The sequence below is a fragment of the Rhinoderma darwinii genome, chromosome 2 (genome assembly GCF_050947455.1).
Source record: "Rhinoderma darwinii isolate aRhiDar2 chromosome 2, aRhiDar2.hap1, whole genome shotgun sequence".
NCBI classification, from domain to species: domain Eukaryota; kingdom Metazoa; phylum Chordata; class Amphibia; order Anura; family Rhinodermatidae; genus Rhinoderma; species Rhinoderma darwinii.
Window position 1 is genome coordinate 174,632,595 of NC_134688.1, and position 24,585 is coordinate 174,657,179.

At 41.2% G+C, this 24,585-nt stretch overlaps 1 protein-coding gene across 5 annotated transcripts in view; it reads right to left on the reverse strand.

Annotated features, from left to right (window-relative positions):
• CARS2 (cysteinyl-tRNA synthetase 2, mitochondrial) overlaps positions 1-24,585 on the reverse strand; it is a 145,124-nt gene that overhangs the window by 3,896 nt on the left and 116,643 nt on the right. For all 5 annotated transcript variants that reach the window (XM_075852507.1, XM_075852510.1, XM_075852508.1 and 2 more), the window contains 5 exons: positions 24,424-24,491; positions 16,199-16,265; positions 15,544-15,682; positions 15,237-15,360; positions 12,539-12,637 (listed from right to left, as the gene is read on the reverse strand). In XM_075852507.1, the coding sequence (XP_075708622.1) occupies positions 12,539-12,637; positions 15,237-15,360; positions 15,544-15,682; positions 16,199-16,265; positions 24,424-24,491 (497 nt within the window). The remainder of the gene's footprint in view (positions 1-12,538; positions 12,638-15,236; positions 15,361-15,543; positions 15,683-16,198; positions 16,266-24,423; positions 24,492-24,585) is intronic.

Sequence of the window (24,585 nt, forward strand, 5' to 3'; positions counted from 1 at the left end):
AGTATAATGCCCCCTTAGCTGCCCTCAGTTAAATTCCCCATAGTTGCCCCTAGTTCTCCCCACCGGGTTCCCTCAGCATGCCGCAGTTCATACAAGGTCCTGACGGCAGGCAGCGTCAGGGCCTTATATGCAATACAACATCCTGACCCTGCCGAAACATGCAGAGGGAGCCTGAGAGGATCCGGAGGGGAGGACCGGTGAGTTTACAATTTTTTGTTTTTACTGTCCAATGCAAAGAAAGGGGGGTCAAGATACAGAGCCCAGCATGGGCCTTTACCTTACTACGCCCCACAGAGTGAAATCTAGAAGTTGGTAAAGAATTCCGCTGTAATTTAAGACAGATTTTTGGCATCAATTGTAATAAATTTGTCAGGCCGCGGTGGCCCCCCTCTCCTGTTATGCCACGTACGCTTTTCCCCGAAAGAGTGGAGGGCGGTGTAAAAAGTTTTTGACCTTTTGCGACTTTTCTACGCCAGGAAACTGGCGTACAAAAGTTGATAAATTTTTCCCAAAATCTCCAGACATTTTGACTGCTCTCTACATTTTAACTGTAGTCATCTCTGTTTCTTAAAGGGATAGAGCTTTTATCACTAAATTAGGAAAATTAAAAAAAATTGATTTGTATTTTATAATATATTTGATATTTTGGTCTCCTTTTACTTAATGTAGTTTCCTAGGAGGCTATAGGTCCTCCTTAACGGCTATGTAAACCTTTGAAAGCAATTTATTAAACCTTTAGATTTATTGTTTCATTATTGTGTTTTGTTCAACTTTTGAATTTTGTTTTTATTAAAAAGTCTACTTTTTGAGATACAGCTGCTCTGTATTCTGTATACAGAGCAGCTGTATCTTATTAGTAAATCTGGGAGGAATCCTCCAGCTCACCGATCCTATGTCCGAGCCCGGACAGCGCAGGGATCCTCGTGGCGGCACACAATGAAAATCAAAGCAGAAAAAGAGAAACTTGATACAGCGCTGGGTTTAAAAGGAAGTAATATTCCAACTTTATTCCAAATATATAAAAAAGTTCATATGCAAAGGGGTGGACGCATCAGATAGTAGGCCTACGCGTTTCAGACAAATCACTTGTCCTTACTCATGGCGTGCAACTTGCAACACGCCATGAGTAAGGACAAGTGATTTGTCTGAAACGCGTAGGCCTACTATCTGATGCATCCACCCCTTTGTATATGGACTTAATATATTTGGAATATTACTTCCTTTTAAACCCAGCGCTGTATCAAGTTTCTCTTTTTCAGCTGTATCTTACGCTGAATCCTGTAACCGTCAGGCCCACAGGACTGACTGGTTCAGTGTCAGCGGGTTCGGTGTGTCTCTGACACACTAGTAGAGGTGAGGAAAAAAACATTTGGGAAAAAATTTAAATTGAATTCCTCTCCTAGCCTCCCCAGCGGGAACTTTCCCACAAATTTCCGGTTCTGGCGTACCTGGCTGCAGCGGTTCTATGGATTTTCTCCAACTATAACAAACGTCTTTATAACCCTAGACTTATTCACAAACTCCCCTGGAGATCCGTACCACTATTTGGCGCTGTGTGTGTTTGTCGCCATTTTTTCCAGTTCTCTGACACACTGACCTTTTGCTTTAAAAAAAAATATTATATTTGCTTTTAAAGATTTACATAGCCTTTAATATCCAATGCACTTTGGAAGATATTGTTAAAACAAATAAATAAATTATGTAAAAGACAAAGAAAAAGGCATCAAAGACAAACAGTTACACGTTGCCAAAAAGGTAATAACCCCAAAATATTTCTCAACTACATCAATAATAAGAAACTCAAAACTGAAAGTATAAGGGGGAGTTCACACAGAGTTTTTTGACGCGGAAACCGCGCCACAAAACGCGCCAAAAAAGCCTCCCATTGATTTCAATGGGAGGCGGAGGCGTTTTTCTCCCGCTAGCGGAAAAACCGGCTCGCGGGAAAAGGGGACATGTCCTATCTTCTGGCGTTTACGCCTCTGACCTCCCATTGACATCAATAGGAGGCATAGAAAGTGTATTTCGCTGTGTTTTATGCCCATAGCGCTCAATGGTCGCAGGCGAAAAACGCCGCAAAAATCGGCGTGCAGGGAGAGGACAATCTGCCTCAAAATTCCAAATGGAGTTTTGAGGCAGATTTTCTTCTTGCAAAAAACTGTGTGTGAACCCAGCCTTAGCCCTCTCAGAAATAATCTGTATTGGTGGAGGAGGGTGAGGAAAAGGCCAATCTAATGCCTTCTCTACTGAATTTGCACAGGAAAATGCAATGACAGATGAATGATTAGGGATAAAAGTAAATTCTCCATTGAATGTATTGTCACCCGCTTATTCCAGCAGGAAGTGCAGTGCCGCCTTTTTAAAACACGAATAGATAAATTACCGGGTCCATGCTGTATACACCTTCAAGTTCTGCAGTAATTCAGTACCGTGTTTGACAGACCCTTATTTCTAAGGGTCTGTTCCACAGGACTGGTGCATATCAAGTGTGGCTAAAGAGGGTCAAAAAGTGAGCCTGAAAACTATAGGCCTGTAAATTTAACCACCATTTTGTTAAATATTTGGTTTTCTAAAAGATGCTATTCTGGAGTATCTCAATGAAACTAAACTTATAGCGCAGCATCAGCATAGGTTTATGAGGTCCTGTCAAATTAATCTGATCAGCTTCTGATGCTGAGGAGGTATATATACAAAATGAAAATGCTGGGACTGAGAAAAAATTTGTTATTGGGTAACTGGCTCAGTGCTAGAAAAACAGAGGGTGGTTATTAATGGTACATCCTCAGAGTGGGTCACAGTTACCAGTGGGGTCAGTATTGGGCCCTCTTTTTATTATGTTTATTAATGACTTTGTGGAGAGTATAATACTTACAGAGTAGAATTTCAGTATTCGCAGGTGATACTAAGCTCTACAAAGTAACCAACACAATGGAGAATAATATAATATTACAAAGGGATTTGGGAAAGCTGGAGGTATGGGCAGAGAAATGACAAATTAACCTGTTAACGCCGAAGGACGGATATATCCGTCCTCAGCAGCTGCTAGTTCGTGCAGGACGACGGATATATCCGTCCTGTGATCGCGCGGGTACTGCCAGTGTAACCACGCGATCAACGGCAGGAGCACGGCTGTTATACACAGCCTGGCTCCTGCCGGAATTGAAGTGCGATTCCGGCAGGTTTAACCCATTAAATGCCGCTGTCAATAGCGACAGCGACATCTAATGTGTTTGACAGAGGGAGGGAGCTCCCTCTGTCACCCCATCGGCGCCCCCGCAAAGAAATCGCGGGTCGCCGTCGGGTTTCCATGGCAGCCGGGGGCCTAAAAAAGACCCCCAGGTCTGTCTTCAGCAAATGCCTGTTTTACACTAACAGGCAATAATGCTTTGGTATACTAAGTATACCAAAGCATTATATATGCGATCAGCAGATCGCATAGTGAAGTCCCCTGGTGGGACTAAAAAAAAAATGTAAAGCAGTTAAATAAAGTTTGTGAAATTTTTTTTTTATAATTTACAATCAAAATCAAATAAAACCAAAAAGTGGTTTTATTTAGTAAAAGTGCCAAAACAAATAACACATACACATATATGGTATCCCCGCGATTGTAAAAACTTGAACAATAAAATGAACACATTAATTAAACCGTCCGATGAACGATGTCCAAAAAAAACAACAGCAAAATTCTCTCTTTTAATAATAATAATAATAATAATCTTTATTTATATAGCGCCAACATATTACGCAGCACTTTACAATTTAGAGGGAACATGAAACAAACAATATCAGACATTACATAGTGACAAAGTTCATTTACAATTCAAACCTGGGGAGTGAGGACCCTGCTCGCAAGAGCTTACAATCTATGAGGACATAAGGGAGACACAAAGTGTAACAGTGTTTGTTCTGTACAATGGTCCGGCCATTTTTATACACATGCGGTGGTAACATAAAGCTGCATGAGCTGGTCACCAGCCAGTATCCGTGTATGACGGACATGAAGAGAAGGAGTGTGAGGGAATCTTATTCTGATGACTAATCTAAATGGAGGGCCATGGAAAGGAGTCAGATTAGGGAATGTTATAGGCCTGTCTAAATAGATGTGTTTTCAGGGCACGTTTAAAACTGTGGATATTGGGAATTAATCTGATTGTCTGGGGTAGCACATTCCAGAGGACGGGTGCAGCACGAGAGAAATCCTGGAGACGGTAGTGGGAGGTTCGGATTATGGAGGATTTTAATCTAAGGTCGTTGGCAGAACGTAGAGCCCGAGTAGGGTGGTAGACAGAGATGAGGGAGGAGATGTAAGGAGGTGCAGCACTGTGGAGAGCTTTGTGGGTGAGAGTAATAAGTTTGAATTTTATTCGGAAGGGGATGGGCAACCAGTGCAGTGACTCGCACAGGGTAGAGGCGTTGGTGTAGCGGTTAGTCATAAAGATGAGCCTGGCTGCTGCATTGAGGATAGATTGGAGAGGGGAGAGTTTAGTGAGGGGAAGACCGACTAGTAATGAGTTACAGTAGTCAAGACGAGAGTGAATCAGAGCAACAATGAGAGTTTTGACAGTTTCCTCCGTAAGAAAAGAGCGGATTCTGGAGATGTTTTTGAGGTGAAAATGACAGGAGCGTGAAAGTGATTGTATGTGAGGAGTAAAGGAAAGATCTGAGTCAAAAATAACCCCGAGACAGCGGGCGTGCTGCTTAGGAGTTATGATAGTGCCACACACAGAGATGGAGACATCAGGTTTAGGGAGGTTAGTAGATGGTGGGAACACAAGGAGCTCAGTTTTAGAAAGATTCAGTTTCAGATAGAGAGAGGACATGATGTTAGAGACAGCGGACAGACAATCACTGGTGTTCTGTATTAGAGCAGGGGTGATGTCACGGGAAGAGGTATATAATTGGGTGTCATCAGCGTAGAGATGGTACTGGAAGCCAAATCTGCTGATGGTTTGTCCAATAGGAGCTGTGTAGAGAGAAAAGAGGAGTGGACCTAGGACTGATCCCTGAGGAACCCCGATATCAAGGGGAAGAGGAGAAGAAGTGGAACCAGCAAATGACACACTGAATGAGCGGTCAGAGAGATAGGAGGAAAACCAAGAGAGAGCCGTGCCCTGGAGGCCAATAGAGTGGAGCATGTTAAGTAGGAGTTTGTGGTCTACAGTGTCAAAGGCTGCAGAGAGATCTTTTCTCCCATTCCCCCCATAAAAAATTAAATAAAAGTTAATCTATAAGTCCTACGTACCCCAAAATAGTACTAATGAAAACTACACCTTGGCTCGCAAAAATCAAGCCCACATACGGCCACATTGACAGAAAAATAAAAAAGTTACGGCTCTTGGAACGCGGCAATGCAAAAACAAGTAATTTTTTTCTAAAAGGGTTTTTATTGTGCAAACGTTGGAAAACATATAAAACCTTTACATATTTGATATCCCCGTAATCGTGCCGACCCATAGAATAAAGTTAACATGTTATTTACGCTGCATAGTAAACTGCGTAAATTTATAACGTGAAAATCAATGCTGGAATAGCTGCTTATTTTCAATTCTCTCCTAAAATAAAGTTAACCGATATATTATAAGCATCTGAAAATGGTACAATTACAAAATACAACTCGTCCCGCAAAAACAAGCCCTATACGGCTATGTCGACAGAATAAAAAAAAAGTTACGACTCATGGAATGCGACCGTGAAAAAACAAAAACTAATCCTTGGTCATTAACGCGCAAAATTGCCTTGTCATTAAGGGGCTAAATGTGGTTAAATGTAAGATTATGCACTTTGGCAGGGAAAACAAATTATACAATTATGCATTAAATTTAAATATAAAGACTCAACCGGTTAGATGACGGATTAGGTGCCACTATCAAGTGTCTAAGCACCTCCACTATATGTTAAAGGCAAACTTCATATATACTGAGAAAAACTTTTTAAGGACCAAGAAGCCAAAGAGCCACAAAAGTAATGAGAAAATAAAAATTTTTATTGGGACATACAACACAAAATTACAAATGTTAAAATTCAAGGGGATCTAAAAGAACAGTGTGGGTTGTATCACCAAATGAATCTAGGGTGTCTTACGATAGATATATTCCATAGCTCTACTGTGCATGGCAGTGACCAGGAACAAGTCAAATGTCTCAATAGTAAATAGAGGACATATAATCAGCCTATCAATGTTACAACAGATGCATTTAAACAGAGGCACATTTGGTACATCATATCAGTAAATGTTTATGAGTGCCCAGAGTCAGAGAATTGCAAACCCTGTGTTGCCAAGATAGAAATAAATGAGAGGAGAACGGTCAAAGTCAGGTCAACAGGCCACAAGGAAAAAATGGTAGATGTCCAAAGTATATGTAGGTCCAAAAGGATCTACTGAAGGTACAGATAACTCTTATAGCAGGCTTACCCATAGAGGTGAGTGTATGTGTGATCCCACACTGCGGCCCGAAGTGATAGCGCCCCGACGCGCGTTTCGCCAAACTGGCTTCCTCAGGGGATAGTGTGTGAAATAGTAAAATATTTAAAACTGCCACTGAAAACGACTTGGGGATATTGGTGGACAGTAAACTTAATTTTAGCAACCAGTGCCAGACAGCTGCTACCAAGCCAAACAAAATCATGGGATGCACCAAAAGAGGCAAAGATGCAAATGACAAGAATATCGTTTTGCGTCTACACAAATCACTAGTTAGAACACACATGGAATATGCTGTACAATTAAGGGGACCTGAGGACATAGCTGAGCTAGAACAGGTGAAAAGGAGGGCACCCAACGTAATTAAGGAAATGGGTGGTTTGCAGTACCAAGAAAGGTTATTTTTAAACTTAGGTTTATTCAGTTAAAAAAAAAAAAAGTTGGCTTATGGGTGATATAATTACAATGTACAAATATAGAAATGGTAGAGGTAGGTTCGGAATGCACAAGATCAGGGTAGGTGCACGAATAGGGTCCCAACCCAATCGTATATATGAAGAAGTATTCGGCACACTGAGACGTCAATATCAAATTTCTTGAAATTTTTATTATGATAGATGCCAAAACGAGCGGAAATCCGCCATTACAAGCAGCGCCATCCTTCTGGACACTCCAGCAACCGGGGTTACCAGTGCCTGACGAAGGTCATTTGACCGAAACGTTGCACCAAACCTTTGGCATCTATCATAATAAAAATTTCAAGAAATTTGATATTGACGTCTCAGTGTGCCGAATACTTCTTCCTACAAATATAGAAATGGACAGTACAGAGCTCTGTCTAATGATCTTTTTACACCTAGGCCTGTAACCATGCAAAGGTGCATCCTCTATGACTAGAGGAAAGAAGGTTTCACCTTCGTCACAGATGGGGATTCTTTACTGTTAGAGCAGTGAGATTTTTGTACTCTGCCAGAGGATGTTGTGATAGTTGATTCATTGAGCAAGTTCAAGAAGGGCCTTGATAACTTTCTTGAAATATATATTACAAGTTATGAGTACTAGATTCTGGAGATGGGACTTTGATCCAGGAATGTATTCTAATTGCCATATTTGCAGTCAGGAAGAATTTTAATTCCCTTCATAGGGCAATTTGTATCCGCCTCATGGGGTTTTTCCCCTTCCTCTACATCAACACGGTAGGATTATAGGTTGTCTTTTTTAACCCTTATCAACTATGTAACATGGACCCAAATTCATCAATGTATTTGCGACGTGGTCTCCATGTTTAACCCCTTAGTGACCAGCCCATTTTAGGCCTTAATGACCAAGCTATTTTATTTGTTTTTCTATAGTCGCATTCAAAGAGCTATAACGTTTTTATTTTTTCGTCTACATAGCTGTATGAGGACTTGTTTTTTGCGGGATTAGTTGTGCTTTTTAATAGCACCATTTTTGGGTACATATAATTTTTATATTAACTTTTATTAACCTTTTTGGGGGGGATTATAAAAAAAACCTGAAATTCCGCCATTGTTCTATGCGTTTTTAAATTGACGCCGTTCACTATGCGACGTAAGTAACATGTTACCTTTATTCTATGGGTCGGTACGATTACGGCGATACCACATATGTGGAGGTTTTTTTATGTTTTACGACTTTTGCACAATAAAAACACTTTTGAACTAAAATTATTTGTTTTTGCATCGTCGCTTTCCAAGAGCCGTAATTTTTTTTATTTTTCCATCAATGTAGTGATTTTTTGGGCTTGTTTTCTGCGGGACAAGACGTAGTTTTGAATGGTACTGTTTTGGGGTACATGGGACTTATTGATTCATTTTTATTATGACTTTTTTGGGGGGCAATGGAAAAAATTGCAATTTCGCCATAGTTTTTTGCGTTTTTTTTTTACGGTGTTCACTTTGCGGTTTAAATTACATATTATTTTATTAATGGAGTCATTACGGTCGCGGCGATACCACATATGTGTACTTTTTTTTTTTTTACACTTTTACTAAATAAAACCTTTTTATGGAAAAAAATGGATTTATTTTTTTACTGTACTTTTTATTATTAATCTTTATTTCACGTTGATGACTTATTTTATTAGTCCCACTAGGGGACTTTACTGTGCGATGTTCCGATCGCTGCTATAATGCTCTGGTATACTTCGTATACCAGAGCATTATTGCCTGTCAGTGTAAATCTGACAGGCAATCTGTTAGGACGTGCCTCCGGCGCGTCCTAACAGGCATATGTCCAGAGCAGACCTGGGGGCTTTTATCAGTCCCCCGGCTGCCATGACACCCCATCGGAGACCCGCGATTGCATTCGCGGGCTGCCGATGGGTGACAGAGGGAGCGCACTCCCTCTGTAAACAAAGTTAAATGCCACGGTCGCTATTGACGGCGGCATTTAACGGGTTAAACGGCCGCGATCGAAGTAAACTTCGATCGCGGGCGTTGGAGCAGGAGCTCAGCTGTCATCAGACAGCAGAGCCCCGGCTCCTGCCTGCACGGGAGACCCGTGCAGGACTTAGACTAGGCTGACGTGAAAAGGCGTCAGCCTAGCCTAAAGCCCAGTAGTGAATCACGTAAAAAGGCGTATTAGTGGTCACTAAGGGGTTAAGGGAAATGTACTAAGATTAAGGCCAGAAAATGGCAACATTTTTGGTGCAAATCAGTCATAATCAAGTCCAAAATGCACCAAATTTAATAAATTAGGCACAATTCACTTCAACGCACTTTTATTAAGTATCTGTAGTATTTTAACTTTACATACTATCTCAGCCCTTAAGCAAAAAGGCACTACATAATGCAAGTGGAGATAAAGACACACCATAATATTTGATTAGTAAGCACCTAAAAAGACTTCTCAAGCACAAGCCAATATCGGGAAAATTATTATTTTTCGCATGACAAGGAAATGAACATATGTTTTGACTTGTGAGAGATAGCCTCTTCCTTCTACGCTGAAACCTCTTAGAGACAACCACCCAAAAATTGCATTTAAAAAAGGGGTCTTCTAGGGGGCTGGTCTTCTCAAAAAAGATGCATAGTACATGGTAGAACGGCTAGTCTGGATAAGGGCGTGGTTTTCCCGAGAGAGGTGGTCCTTTGGACAGGTTTCACGTTTTTTTTTTCTAGTTTTCCCATGACCAAACTTTTAATAATTGTTTAAAACTACATAGAGCCACATAAAGAAAATAAAAATTTACATTGTATCCTATAGTAGTCCATAGCCAAAACATCTATCTGTAAATAGGCATGTGGCAGTAATGCTCCTTCGTCAGAAAAGTAAAGTAAAACAATGGTTGACCAACGTAGATTCTGCAATACATGCACAAATAAATACACTCTGGTCCAGTTTAGGAGCACTAAACAATAGATCTAGAAATAAAACCGTATGAGCTCTGTAGAGCACAAGTTAAAGTTGGATATGACAGCTATAAATTATATTTGCCAATGTGAATGAGAGTCAAGTTCACCCAAAGTGGGGCACCGATGGCGAACCAGCTGTGAGAGAAACCTTCCATATGGCCTGTCATGGTAGTTTTGTCTGCATTGTCACTGCAATGGCATCACTAAGCCAAATACATACTAAGCCGCAATAGTATTTTGAGCATTGACTGTACATAAATACAAAAAAGTAAAACGTGTAGGAGAAAAATACATTTGCCATATGCATAGCATTTAAATACACTCGTTTTGATTTACCAAAGGTTACACTAATGAAAGCAATGTGTCACATGTGGTCTACTGTAATGAGGCAATTCAGAGATAAATGAATTATACATAAGCACGTTAATATTTCCTGGACTATATCTACTCATAAATTAAAGGGGTTGGCGGCTTAAGCGGAATTATCAGTCGTGCATTCTAAAGATTATTTTAGTAAACGTACTCATTTGTCTTTATATGCAATTTAGCTCCATTTTCCTAGGTTCATAAGCTATGCCCCCTTGTCATTACAGCTGTATCTTCCTGCAGCTCTCGTCTATTTTATGGCCAAGGATTGGAAGAGCATGTGACTAAACACGGCACTCTGCATCATCTATTGTAACACACTGCGCCCAGGAAACTAGCACAAGCGCTGAACGGATCATTCTCCTAAAGCGGTCAACCCCTCTAAAACCTATCTATGCTGATAACTAGTTTTACTCTATTAGGGTATGTGCACACGCTAGCTTCCTTTTACGTCTGAAAAGACAGATTGTTTTCAGGCGAAAACAGCTGCGTCGTTTCAGACGTAAAAGCTCCTCCTCGCATTATGCGAGGCGTCTTTGACGCCCGTAATCTTGAGCTGCTCTTCATTGACTTCAATGAAGAACGGCTCAAATTACGTTGCAAAGAAGTGTCCTGCACTTCTTTGCCGAGGCAGTCAATTTACGCGTCGTCGTTTGACAGCCGTCAGACGACGCGTAAATGACAGGTCGTCGGCACAGTACGTCGGCAAACCCATTCAAATGAATGGGCAGATGTTTGCCGACGTATTGTAGCCGTATTTTCAGACGTAAAACGAGGCATAATACGCCTCATTTACGTCTGAAAATAGGTAGTGTGAACCCAGCCTTACTGTGTCTATTTCTATGTCAGCTAGTACGACCCATTTTTCATTGCCATTTTACAGCGGCAAGACCCGGACCCCCTGCGGTTTTACTAACAATTATAAACAAACATATTCTATGGTAAACTATGTTTGGATCAGTAGAAGCTCGGGGCAGGTGGGTCTTGCTGCTGTAATAAGGATGTTAAAATGTTCCCATATTAAAGCTGTGTGAAACCGGCCTCATGTTCTTTACCTCTACAGGCTGCTTTCACATGAGCATATTTTTTCAGCAGTGTTCCATCAGTTTTTTTCTGTCCGTAATACAAATCTAATGTTTATCTAGGAGTCTTCACATAGGCGTATAAAATACGTGTGTATTTAAAAAAAACAGCTTGCACTACTGTCATAGTGGGTGAATCGGGTCCGTGAAAACGGACCGACTCTACGATCTGTGGAAAGATAGAACTTGTCCCATCCTTCCATGGATCACTGACGGGTTTCAGGCAGAACACCTAGTCTTGTGCATTAGGCCTTAGTTAGGGCTGGGTAACTAATCAGAAAAAAAATTAAACCAAAATTCAGCGCAGATAAAGGTCATTCTGCGCATTTCCCTGCTCTACTATTCACAGTATAACGCTGGCAGCTCACGACTCAGCGCAGACAGGCGCGATGAGGTCACTGTCTCATGTCTGTCTGTGCTGAGCCGTGAGCAGCTCAGGACAAATGTATTAAGTCTGCTGCACTTCTGCCACATACAGAGTCATCAACGTCCGCCCCATTTATTTATTGTTTAACCTCAGTGCCCGACCTAATGGTATATACACAGATGATGGGGGTTATATACAGGGATGATGGGTGTACCTGTATATTACCCCCATCATCCCTGTATACACCAGTCAGCCATAATCCGTGTATATAGCATTGGGATCGGCACTGTCTGCTCGCAGTGGCGGGGCATGGAGGCTAAACAAGAAGTAAATGGGTCGGGCTTTGAGTACACCGTGGACCAATAGGTTGCCTGAAACGCTGATATATGCCAGAAGTGCAGCTGAACCAGAAAATATGCATCAAGCCACACAGACCGGAGGAGCAGAGGGATCTCCTCCACTCAGGGAATGGGGTTAGGTGAGTATTTTATTATTTGTATTAGCCACTATTGGGGCTGTGTGGGGGCAGCTATAGGGGCATTATACTGTCAGGGGTATATTATATACAGTAGTATAGAGCAGGCTCAGGGGATCTATATTCATTAAATGGCATGACATGCGAATAGGGCGTGGCATGCAAAAAGGGGTGTGGCTTAAAATGGTTTATTAATCGTAATCGAGGTTACATGTTCAATTAATCGCGATTTTGATTTAGGTCAAAATCGCCCAGCCTTCGTTACTTAAGATAATGGTAGACAATTGTAATCTTTTCAAGTTTCACATGAATTTCATGCGTGCTAGCTTGTAAATAGACATTACTTCATTCCATGCAAATACTTAAACTTCATAATAGTAAAACAACAAATAAAGTATACTTTCACCAGTCAACATATGTAGAAAAGACTAAATAACACCAAAAGATTACCTGCTGCTCCTGCTGAGAAATTCCTAAAAGATCCAAAAATTGCTCCACATAAGACACAATGGCACCATAAACCAGAGGGCTACGATCCGGAGGCATACCCTGCATCAGATAAAAATGTATTCAGTGTTAAGTTTTATTAAGTGACATTGACGCTGTAAGAAGTCTACCTCAATGTTAAATCTGTAGAAATGTATTGGTCTAGAAGAATACACTAATTCAACATCTGAATGGAGGGATCTGTTAAATGTGGAGATACATCAGTGTCGTGCAATGCCCATAGACAAGTGAGAACTGCCAATCCAATCTCTAAATTAACATGCATGTTTTGCTTGGCAACGGGGGAACATAGGCATTTACTCTCATGGGGAAAATTTATCAAATGTTTGAGATTTTTATAAATGCATGAGTGTTTCAGAACATCAACTGACTCAAGAATACTGTAATGTCTTAGAGGTGACAATTGAAGGATGACCCTACAAATGTTTATATGAGGTCATCTCTCAAAAAGAAAGAAAAAAAAGAAAGAGAAGACTTAACTTGAAGGAAGACTGTTACCACTTTTCACCCCACCAAACCACTAGATAGGTGAATAGAATACAAGTTTAAACATACCTATGTTGGCGATCATACTAGCATAACTAGAAATGTATACATTTTTTTCTGCCCACACGCTGTATGCTAATGAGATGAGAAGTATCCTGGCTTCTTGGATGTAAATCCTCTCTAACCCATTCCCTCTGCTCGAGCACATGATAATGCAGGAGATCGCTAGAGCCGTCACCTAAGACCAGAGGATAAGAGTTGGGTAGGGTTTACAGACACGTTGGGGCATTAGTGTTGTGGGGCAAAAAGGGGGTACTATTATTGTGTAGGGGGCACGGAGAGAGGCATTGGCAGTAGCGGCAGGATAGGGAATGTGTGACAATTTGTTGCTGGAAGAAGTGGATAGAGAACAAAAGGGAAAGAGGATGACTACAATCAGAGAAGACGTCACTTGTGAGTCCCTGGATTTAACTGTACTGTGTTCACTTTTCACTTGCCTATGTCTTCGATATAATAAAAAAAATTTTTTGGGGGGGGACACTAGTGGCTGGCTGATAGTGCTGCATCAATGGGTCACTTAAGAGACCCACCGATGAAGCTGAAAGCTACAGGTGGGCCACGGCTGACGGCTGTGAAGAGGAGTTGGCGGGGGACCATGAACCTTTGGCTACACCCCTGGCTTGAAGTATGATCACCAATACTTATTTTGTTTTGTGCGACAAGTTGTAGTTTTTAATTACATCATTTAATGTACCACATAATATACTGAAAAACTTTTGTGGAGTGGATTGAACCAAATTTATATAGTTTTCTATGTTGTACTAGTTTAACAAAATAAAAAGAATTAAAAAAATAAAATTATTGATTTGTGTCACCATATTCTGAGACCCATAACTTTTTATTTTTATGTCACTGGAGCTGTGTGAGGGCTTGTTTTTTTGTACCAATTTGGTATATATATAAGACTTTTTGTTTGATCTTTATAAAAAAATGTTGGGGAGGTGAGGTGACAAAAAACAAACAGCCAGCAATTCTGGCGTCTTTAATTAATTTTTTTATGTATTCACCGTGTTGCATAAATAACATTGAATTTGAATAGTTTGGACTTTTATAGATGCGGCCATATCACTTATTGTTTGGGGAAATTATTTTTAAACTTTTAAGCTTTTGTTTTTGTACGTTGTTTAAAACTTTATTAAATGTATTTGTACCTTTTTCTTTTAGAACCCACTAGGGGACTTGGACACGATTGCTACAATACACTGCAATACTTATGTATTTCAGTGTATTGTGGATTTTAACGGTTTACTATTAAGCCCTCCCTTGTGTGAATATCTAGCGCGTGTGCATCCGCAACATAGTCCTCCCTCCCATATATAGGACGTATATTTAGGATCTTTTATGGGAATCGGTTAAACTTGTATCCTCTTCATCTATCTACCAGTTTGGGGGGGGGAGGTGCGTCAATAGTGGTGGCAGACGTATTAGAATCTTCTGAAATAAAAGTATAGTACAATATATTTCTATATTTTTGGGTGGGCTGCATGTTAGCTCACTGCACAACTTTTTCAATTATCTGAACCCTCAGCCTTATTTTTTTTCTTACTCTTCTGAATGCATCTGATACGTTTGCAAATCGAACGCCCATTTCTATCAGATTAAAAGTATTTTAGATTGTCATTTGTACTGTAAATATAGGAGATAAAGTGGTATGAGATACAGTAAATACAATACTCCGTGTACTTGTTTGTTATACTAAATCATGGATCTCTCTGAATAGAATGATGTAAATTATTAAATATTTTATGCATCAAGAAAACAATTGGCATAGGTGTGACATATTTTTAACTTGCTTAGCAATATATCTGCACAGCACATCTTAAAGAACAACAATAAAAAAACATTTAATGATTTATTTAAAGATTTTCTGATATTCTCACAGCTCAGCTGAAAAAGCCACACTGTATTGTCAGCAGAGATCTCTGCCAGTTATAGAAACTACTAAATCTCAGAAGATACAAAAACATACACAGTACACGCATGAGCTTAGAAATGCCAGCTTAAAGTGCTTTAGAACTAAGAGCAACCCATAGGGCACCCTTGAGCCTGGTAGTGTGGACAGCTGCCATCTTTAGATTACATCCTGATGAGTTACCTTGGTAACGGTCTTAAGCTGTCGGTTGCCATGGTGAATGAGGTCCATAACGGCATTGACAGCTCGTAGGGTGTCAAAGTCATCTGCAAACGCTGCTTTAACATTCACTTTTGTTTCATTGAGGCTTTTTGACAAGGAAGGAAAGATGCTTTGTGAGCAAGGCAAGACAAGGCTGTGTTACTCTAGCAGTTTCACAGTACAATGTATATATAAAAAGGCTAACGGGTTATGGGTAGAAGAAAAAATTACACTACACTGTAATCATTGGTTATAAAAAGAATAATTTATGAAAGAGAGAATGAATTACCTTTGCCAGAGTATATCCTCCTGTATAGGCTCACACGTGAGCTGACCTTTGAGATAGGCATTGGCATCGCTAATGAAAGAGGAGATTATTTTAAGAGTGCTGGTGGCTTCATTCATGGAGTCCTTACTGTATTCAACAGCTAGGAATGGAGATTAAAATAGGTCAAAGCCAAGCAGAATACACGCAGCACATAATCTAATAATCTCCCATTTACAGAGACTGTTGTTGAAGTAGTACTTGTTTCTTTTGTGAAATAATACGCTCTACTTTCACAGCCTTGGCGTCAAACAGTATTTCCTAGTAGGTCCAAGGTCACTTGAGTAGTTATAAGTATTTGACATATTATTGCAATATAATAATATTAGAAATGTCTTGGCAATATAGCTCTAACGTTTGTCGCTCAACATTAGCAATGATCAATGAGACTGATAAGGGGAATCTGCGGAATGAACAGCAGCGGACTACAGATTAGAGACTTGTGTGTGTTCCTTCAATTATGTGTGTACAGCCATGTGAACAATCAAGTGTATATAATGTATTGTAATATAAATAAATGAAGAATTAAATAGATATTCTTTAGAATAACTGAACAAATTCAAGTTATTTATTTCTTGTGTCAAGAAAACTGGAATACAATATATAATGATAACAATACCTGATTTATATTTAGTGCGTAAACAAAACATCCGGAACTCATCAGAGGAGAAAGACTGCAAAAATTCCTGCAGAAAGTATACATGAAAAAGGGTCACTTGGGCTCTGAGGAGATCAGTCAATGTGTATAGCCATCGAGAATCTTACTTTACATTTAGCAGACATTTTTGTTTTATATCATCCCTCCCGACCGTCCCGCTGTCCGAGGAGGCTGGTGGCATTTATTCTGGTTTCAACTGTATCTGCGTCCTCAGAATGTAGTTGAATACAATGGTGGAGCAGAGAGGTGTTCACTCCCTGCTCCACCATACACTGTGGAATGCCTGCATTTGAAGAGGCTCTGTCACCAGATTTTGCAACCCCTATTTCCTTCCTATTGCAGCAGATCGGCGCTGCAATGGAGATAAGAGTAACGTTTTTTTTTTTTTTTTTAAAAACAAGCATTTTTGGCCAAGTTATGACCATTTTTATATTTATGTAAATGAGGCTTTCTAAAGTCCAACTGGGCGTGTTTAAAGTAAAAGTACAACTGGGCGTGTATTATGTGTGTTACATCTGGGCGTTTTTACTTCTTTTACTAGCTGGGCGTTGTGAATAGAAGTATCATCCACTTCTCTTCACAACGCCCAGCTTCTGGCAGTTCACAGACACACAGCGTGTTCTCCAGAGATCACGCTGTGACGTCACTCACTTCCTGCCCCAGGTCCTGCATCGTGTTGGACGAGCGAGGACACATCGTCACCAGAGGCTACAGTTGATTCTGCAGCAGCATCGGCGTTTGCAGGTAAGTAGCTACATCGACTTACCTGCAAACGCTGATGCTGCTGCAGAATCAAATGTAGCCTCTGGTGCCGATGTGTCCTCGCTCGTCCGACACGATGCAGGACCTGGGGCAGGAAGTGAGTGACGTCACAGATCTGCACTGCCAGAAGCTGGGCGTTGTGAAGAGAAGTGGATGATACTTCTATACACAACGCCCAGCTAGTAAAAGAAGTAAAAACGCCCAGATGTACGCACATAATACACGCCCAGTTGTACTTTTACTTTAAACACGCCCAGTTGTACTTTAGAAAGCCTCATTTACATAAATATAAAAATGGTCATAACTTGGCCAAAAATGCTCGTTTAAAGAAAAAACAAAAACGTTACTCTTATCTACATTACAGCGCCAATCTGCTGTAATAGGAGATAGGGGTTGCAAAATCTGGTGACAGAGCCTCTTTAAGTGGCTTGGCCCAGACATTTGCGATGCAGTGATGTCATAATGCCTGCCTGCACCGAGCCACCCACAGCACCAACCGGAGACCTGCAGAGGAATCTCCTCCATTCGTTGTGGGAGCGGGGCTAGATGAGTATTTATTTTATTATTTTTTTAAGAGGCACTACAGGGGCATTATACTTTGTGTAAGGTACATAGATTAGGGATGTCACGATACCAGAATTTGGACTTTTATACCGATACTTCGTTTAGTATTGCGATTTCTATACCAAAACGATACTTTGCCAACAGTAATAAAAAAAAAAAAGAAAGTTCTTCCATTTTCTGAAGTGAGGCTCGAGGTGTGATGATGAATTTAACCTCCATGTGCCTCACATTAATAGTAATTAACCCCATCACGTTTCTCAGTCATAATGGATTAATGTGTAAGGTACATGATGGGGTTAATTACTATTAATGTGAAGCACATGGAGGTTAAATTCATCATCACACCTCGTGCCTCACAAGAATAATAATAATAAGTGAAACAAAGCAGTCTTATTTTTATTTTTTTTACAGCGTACACATCATAAACGACGCAAAAAAATTGTTGTGCAGGTTATTACGGCCGCGCCAATACCAAATATGTGCATGTTTTATGTATTGAGACTTATTTTAATGTTTATTGTAAAAAAAAGGTGTATGTGTATTTTATTTAATTTAATATTACTTTATGATTTTACTTTTAAACTTTAACCAGTTCAGGACCGGGCCATTTTGCGCCTTCAGGATCAGACACCGTTTAGCCATTTTTAGCACGTGTTAGTTAAATGGCTATAACTTTTTTATTTGTTGGGCTATCGACGTGATTTTTGCGACGTTTTTTTCCGTAGACAATGCAGGTTTCTTTTTTTATCATTTTTATACACACGTTTTTTGCTATTTTAGAATTTTTATTCATAAAGTTTGAAAATAATAGTAAAGAAATAAGCTTTTTTACGTTTCAGCTATTTTTGGTAATAACATAGTTTTACCCTAAAACAGACCTTTTATTTGTGATCGTCATTGTCTACCGGAAATTTTAATATATCACATGTCTATATTAGGGTAATTGGGTCAGCGCTAGCGTTACAAAACAATGATTGGCGGGGGGGGGGAACGTTTTTTTTTGGGGTGGGTATTTTATGTGTATTTATTATTTAATTATTTTTTGCACTTTACTTTACTATTTTTTTTATTACTATGGTCTGTCCCTCAAAGGTCAAAAAAAGACCTTTGGGGAACTTTATATATATATATTTTTTTCTTTTACACCATGTTTTTCCACTGTAACTATGAGAGGGCTGATTTCCCCTGTAACTGGGGCTGCTGTGCAGCCCGCGCAGCAGCCCCAGTTACAGGGGAAATCAGCCCTCTCATAGTGACGATTGTCACTAACTGGGCTGTGCTGGGTCTAGTAAGACCCAGCAGCAGCCTGCCACTAACGGCACCCGGCGATCATGTGACCAGTCACATGAACACCGGGAGCAGTAGACACGGCGCCGCTGCTGTCTCTATTCCTATACACAGCATTCATTGAGTGCTGTGTTAAAAGACATCGGAGAAGACAGAAGCAACGAAAGCTGCTTCTATCCTCTCCTCAGGGTCCCCGGCAGTCACTGACAGCCGCAGACCCGACATTCAGCTGCCCGATCGCGTGGGCAGCAAGTTAAAACCCGAGCCGTAAAAAGTCTGTGGCTTGGGTTTTAAGGACCCTGACCGCTGGCCGTAAAAATACAGCCAGCGGTCGGGAACCAGTTAATGTACTGGCATATATCTATATGCCAGTATATTAGCCTGTGTACGGATAGTACTCAGGCAGTTGTTAGGACATACCTAAGTATGCCCTAACAGGAAATATGGTAAGACAGCTCTGGGGTTCTTCAATAGACCCTGGGCTGTCTGGCCATATATGATATGGCCCTCGATCGCGTCACAGGAATTCCCTGTGACGCGATTCAGGGGCATACCCCCTTCTCATTTTCTCCTGAATGCTGCAGTCAGCTTTGATCACAGCATTCAGGGGAATAACGGTGGAGATGAGGTTTCTCTGATCTCCGCTGTTATAGAGCGGGGCTGCGGCTGTGTAATACAGCCATTGCCCCGCTCCTGTCAGTAAGTGCATGCGAGGTCAGCATGAGGTGATGCGGCCGGCGCTGCATTAATAAGCGGTGGCGCAGGCACTGAGGACAGAACATGGGGGTGTTTTGTAGTGCGTCCGCCATGTTCTGTCTTCAGTGCCGCGCCGGCCGCATCACATCATCCTGACAGCGCGCACTGGTCAGGACTCAGGAGCTGGGCAATGACTGTATTACACGGCCGCAGCTCCGCTCTCATATATTCATGTATTACAATACTGAGCTGTGCGGCTGCACAGCTTAGTATCTAAATACAGGAAATAACGGTATCGAACCGTTTGGGGATGCACAGTATCGAAACAGAATCGAAGTTTCGATGTATCGTGCATCCCTAACATAGATGTTTCTGATTATCTTTTTACACCTAGGCCTGTAACCATGACAAGGGGGCATCCTCTGCGTCTAGAGGAAAGAAGTTTCACCATAATCATTGACTGCGATTCTTTACTGTAATAGCAGTGAAACTTTGAAACTCTCTGCCAGACGATGTAAGATGGTTGGTTCATTGAGAAAGGAGGGCCTGAACTCCATTCTGGACAACATATAATATTGCACGTGATGGGCACTAAATTCTGCAAATAAGATGTTGATCCAGAGATTTATTCTGACTGCCATATTTGGAGTCGGGGAGGAATTTTTCCCCTAATGAGGCAATTGGCATTCACCTCATGGGGTTTTTTGCCTTCCTGTGGATCAACTTGGTAGGATTATAGGTTGGACTTCATGAACCGGTGTCTTTTTTTTTTTCAACCTTATCAACTATGTAACTATGTATGTGTTTGGGGGGGGGGGGGGCACTATGGAGGCATTATACTGTGTGTGGAGGAAACTATGGGGGCATTATACTGTGTGTGGAGGGCATTATATGGTACGTGGGGCACTACATTGTGTTGGGGCACTATAATGGCATGATACTATGGGAAATGATACTGTGTCGAGGCACAAATGGAACTGGGTTTGCATTGACAGGGTTTGGGTGGAGCTGGAGGCATGGCTTAAAGTAAAAAAAACAAACAAAAAACTGCTGCACAGTGCGGTTGGCGCACCGCTTGTGGTTTGCCTCTTTCAAATCGTTGAAATGTGGACGTTATGCTGTACAATAAGATACATTTTTAGTCTACTATAGAGCTATACAGGTGTCTTTATTGCTGCCACATTAAGCCTATTAGCATGACGGCTAGAATCTATAGTGAGTCATCCCATCAAGCTTGCATTGCTGTCAGTTTGACAGGACAACAATGCTCTTAGAATAGCGGTTGGAGGGACACTGGGATTGGCCGCACTGCATGTCTGCACAATGTGCATGAATTTTTTAAGTGGTTCTTTGCTGATAAAGTGCAAAGAAGCTGCAGGACTGAGGAGATACACATTTTAGTGCAAGTGTAGAGTAATTTATTAACCTTCCTAAGCCAGTTTTCAGGAGAAGAAAAGTCGCAAAAGAGCCCAACAGTCGCAATTAGCGTTGCAAAAAAAGGGGTAAGGGCCACAGCGGCCTGACACACTTCTTAGAATTTACAACAATAAACTACCATAAATTATAGTAAAGCTGGCATAGATTTCACTCTGTGGGGCATAGCAAGAAAGAGGGCCCGTGTTGGGCCCCATAAATTGCCTCCCCCGATAGGGCTAACCCCCCAATGAACAATTACATTTAAAAAAACAAACAATAATTTAAATTAAAAAAAAATATACAGTCGAGTCACAATATTATGACCACCAGCTAATATCCAGAGTAACCGCCGTGTGCATCATGGACAGCAGCTAGACGGGCTGGGAGGGACTCCATAAGATGCTGGTAGGTTGTCTCAGGTGTCTGGAGAGTGCGTGGGGGGGGGGATCCATAGAGCGTACAAGATGATGGAGGTGGTCCCACAGATGCTTGATTGGGTTAAAGTCTGGCGAATTAGGGGGCAAGGAAAGTGCTTGGAAGTCTTGGTCGTGCTCTTCCAACCACTGTCTGACATTTCTAGACTCGTGACATGTTTGCATTGTCTTGCTGAAAGATTCCATTTGCCCCAGGGAAGACAAACAGCATGTATGGGTGGACGTGATCTGTAACAATGGATTCATACCCAAATCGGTTCAGATTGCCTTTCACATGGATGAGTGGGCCCAGAGAATGCCATGAAAAATTTCCCCAGACCATAACGCTGCCGCCACCAGCTTGTGTTCTTCCTGCAATGGTTGTAGGGTGTTTGTTCTCTGATGTTTCTCACCTGACTCGCTAACATCCATCCGGTCGATGAAGCAGAAAACGTGACTCATCAGAGAAGGCAACCCTTTGCCAATCATCGGTGGTCAAATTCCGGTACTGCCGTGCAAATTGAAGCTTTTTTTCCCCGATGCACCTTTGTTAGCATAGGAGCAGTGACCATCCGTCTGCTTCGGAGCCCCATACGTAGTAGGGTTCACTGAACTGTTTTAGACACACGTCTGTTAGCCCCCTGGTTGATTTTCACTGTGAGCTGCTCCACTGTAGCGTGTCGTTCGGCCCTTGCGCACATTCGTCACCGACGTTCACCTCACACCAATGGCACGTGCCTCTCCGCAGTTTCTATGTCGGCTATTCCCAATGCTGCAATTTGTCCACTCACGATACACTTTCACCACAGCAGCACGCAAACAGTTCACAAACTGCCACCCTTGGCCCAAAAGCCAATAATCATCCATTTTTGCAACTCTGATAAATTGCCCCTTTTACCCATGGCAACGACGAGTGATATGTGTTCAGACAGCCTATTGCACACCTTATATACCCACCAAGCCAGCTCACGACACATTACTTTATTCATGGGCTACGTGCTGCTAACGTCGAAGGTAGGAGGTGGTCATAATAATGTGACTAGACTGTGTTTAGTATTGCTCACCTCAACACACCTCTTCTCCCCCGAGGGTCCCCTCAGCATATTGCAGCTCATACAAATGACGCCAGGCAACATCAGGACATGGTATGTGACGCAGCACTGATGACGTGAAGTGATGCATCGCATATAAAGCACTGACACTGCTTGGCATCAGGACTTTGTATGAGCCACGCTGGAATGCTGAGGGGACCCTTAGGGTAGAATAAGATCAGTGAAGTTAAAGTGTTTTTTTAATTTCATGACTGATGAAGTGGAATGGATGGTGAACAACCCGCGGAAAGATGTGACAAATTTACAAAGAGGCATTCGCCTCTTAATAAATCTGTCGCATCTTACTCCAACATTTATTTCGATTAAAACCGACATATGAAATGCCAGTCTTAATAAATTCCTCCCCCAATAAGTGAAATTTTAGCATTGCTACTGATAAACTCAATGACTTAAGTGGTAAGGGGTATATGAGGGTGGCTAGCGATAAATGTAGTATTCGTATATAAGAAATTTCCAGCTTGGGAAGATAATCCTATCTGGGAATACCTTTAACCATGCTCAGTCATTAATTAGCCTCAGAGATGTAATTTGAAGGTCCAGGGCTCCTATACAAAAATTATAACAAGGTCCCACCTACTGTGACATGTCATTTATAGCACTCCTGTTCTCTTATGTGTCACAGAGACCATTGCACCGTCCACCATGCAGCAGGGCTCAAGATCAACTGCAATGCCTAGAACCCTAAGGGTATGTTCACACACTTTGTTTTCAGACGTTTTTCGGGGCGTGAAAACCTTGAAAAACGGCTGAAAAAACTAAAGCTGAATGCCTCCAGCCTCCAAACATCTGCCCATTGATTTCAATGGGTAAACGGCGTTTCGTTCAGACAAGGCAGTTTTTTACGTGGCCATTTGCAAAAAGTGGCGCATTAAAAAACGCCTTGTAAAAAAAGAAGTGCATGTCACTTCTTGAGCAGTTTTTCATTGTGTCAATTGCTCCAAAAACAGCTAAAAAACCACATCAAAAAAACATTTGATGCTTTAAAAACGGCTGAAAATCAGAGGCTGTTTTCCCTTGAAAACAGCTCCGTATTTTACAGCCGTTTTTACTTTAGCGTGTGAACATACCCTAATAGTTATACCTCTGAGTTATTGCAAGAATGGCATTCTATTACAGGACCACACAAATTTAGTGAGCTCTTTAGAACGACCCAGTCTTTCACTAATGTATATAAAAGCAGAATGCGTGGCTAGGCGCATCATTTTATAAACCTGTGGCAATGGGACTGAATGAAACACCTGAAGTCAATGATTAACAGATGTGTCCCAATAATTTTGTCCATATAGTGTTTATGGCAATAAATAGTTATGTTGTATATTGTCATAAATTAATTTATTTACAAACTAATCTATGTCAATAAAATTAGTTTATAAAAATGTAACAGAAAATAGCCTTTAGTAAGAACTTAGGGCCTGTTCACATCACCGTTGCCCTTCCGTTGAGGGGTTCCATGTGAGGTTTCTGTCGGGTTAACCCCTCAATGGAAAAGTAAACAGAACCCTCAGCTTCCATTTCCCTCACCATTGAACTCAATGGTGACGGAAACCTAGCTAATAGTTTCTGTCTGTCACCGTTGTGACAGGGTTCCGTTGTTCTTGAAGGAACCAATAGCGCAGTCGACTGCGCTATTGATTCCGTTAAAACGACTGAACCCTGGCACAACGGTGAGAGATGGAAACCATTAGCTTGGTTTCCGTCACCATTGAGTACAATGGTGAGGGAAACGGAAGCTGAGGTTTCCGTTTGCCTTTCCGCTAAGGGGTTACCCAACGGAAACCTCCGACAGAACCCCTCAACGGAAAGAGACGGTGATATGAACACAGCCTTAATCACCCACAGTAACATTTATTAGCATGCAGCATATAACTAACGACAGAAGCTTTATTACAAAATCATCTACATCTATTTCCCAAGATAAAACGCCAACAGAAGTTACCTTCACTGTAATGTAGTTTTTCAAAGACTTTGACATTTTTTCTTCTTTTCCTTTCAGATGTAAATGCCCTAGGAAGCAAAGTCGCTATTTGAGTGCCTTGTTTTTGTCATTAGTAGTAAATTCAAATAGAGTGGCTTTATTTAAAAGAGAACATTAGTTCAC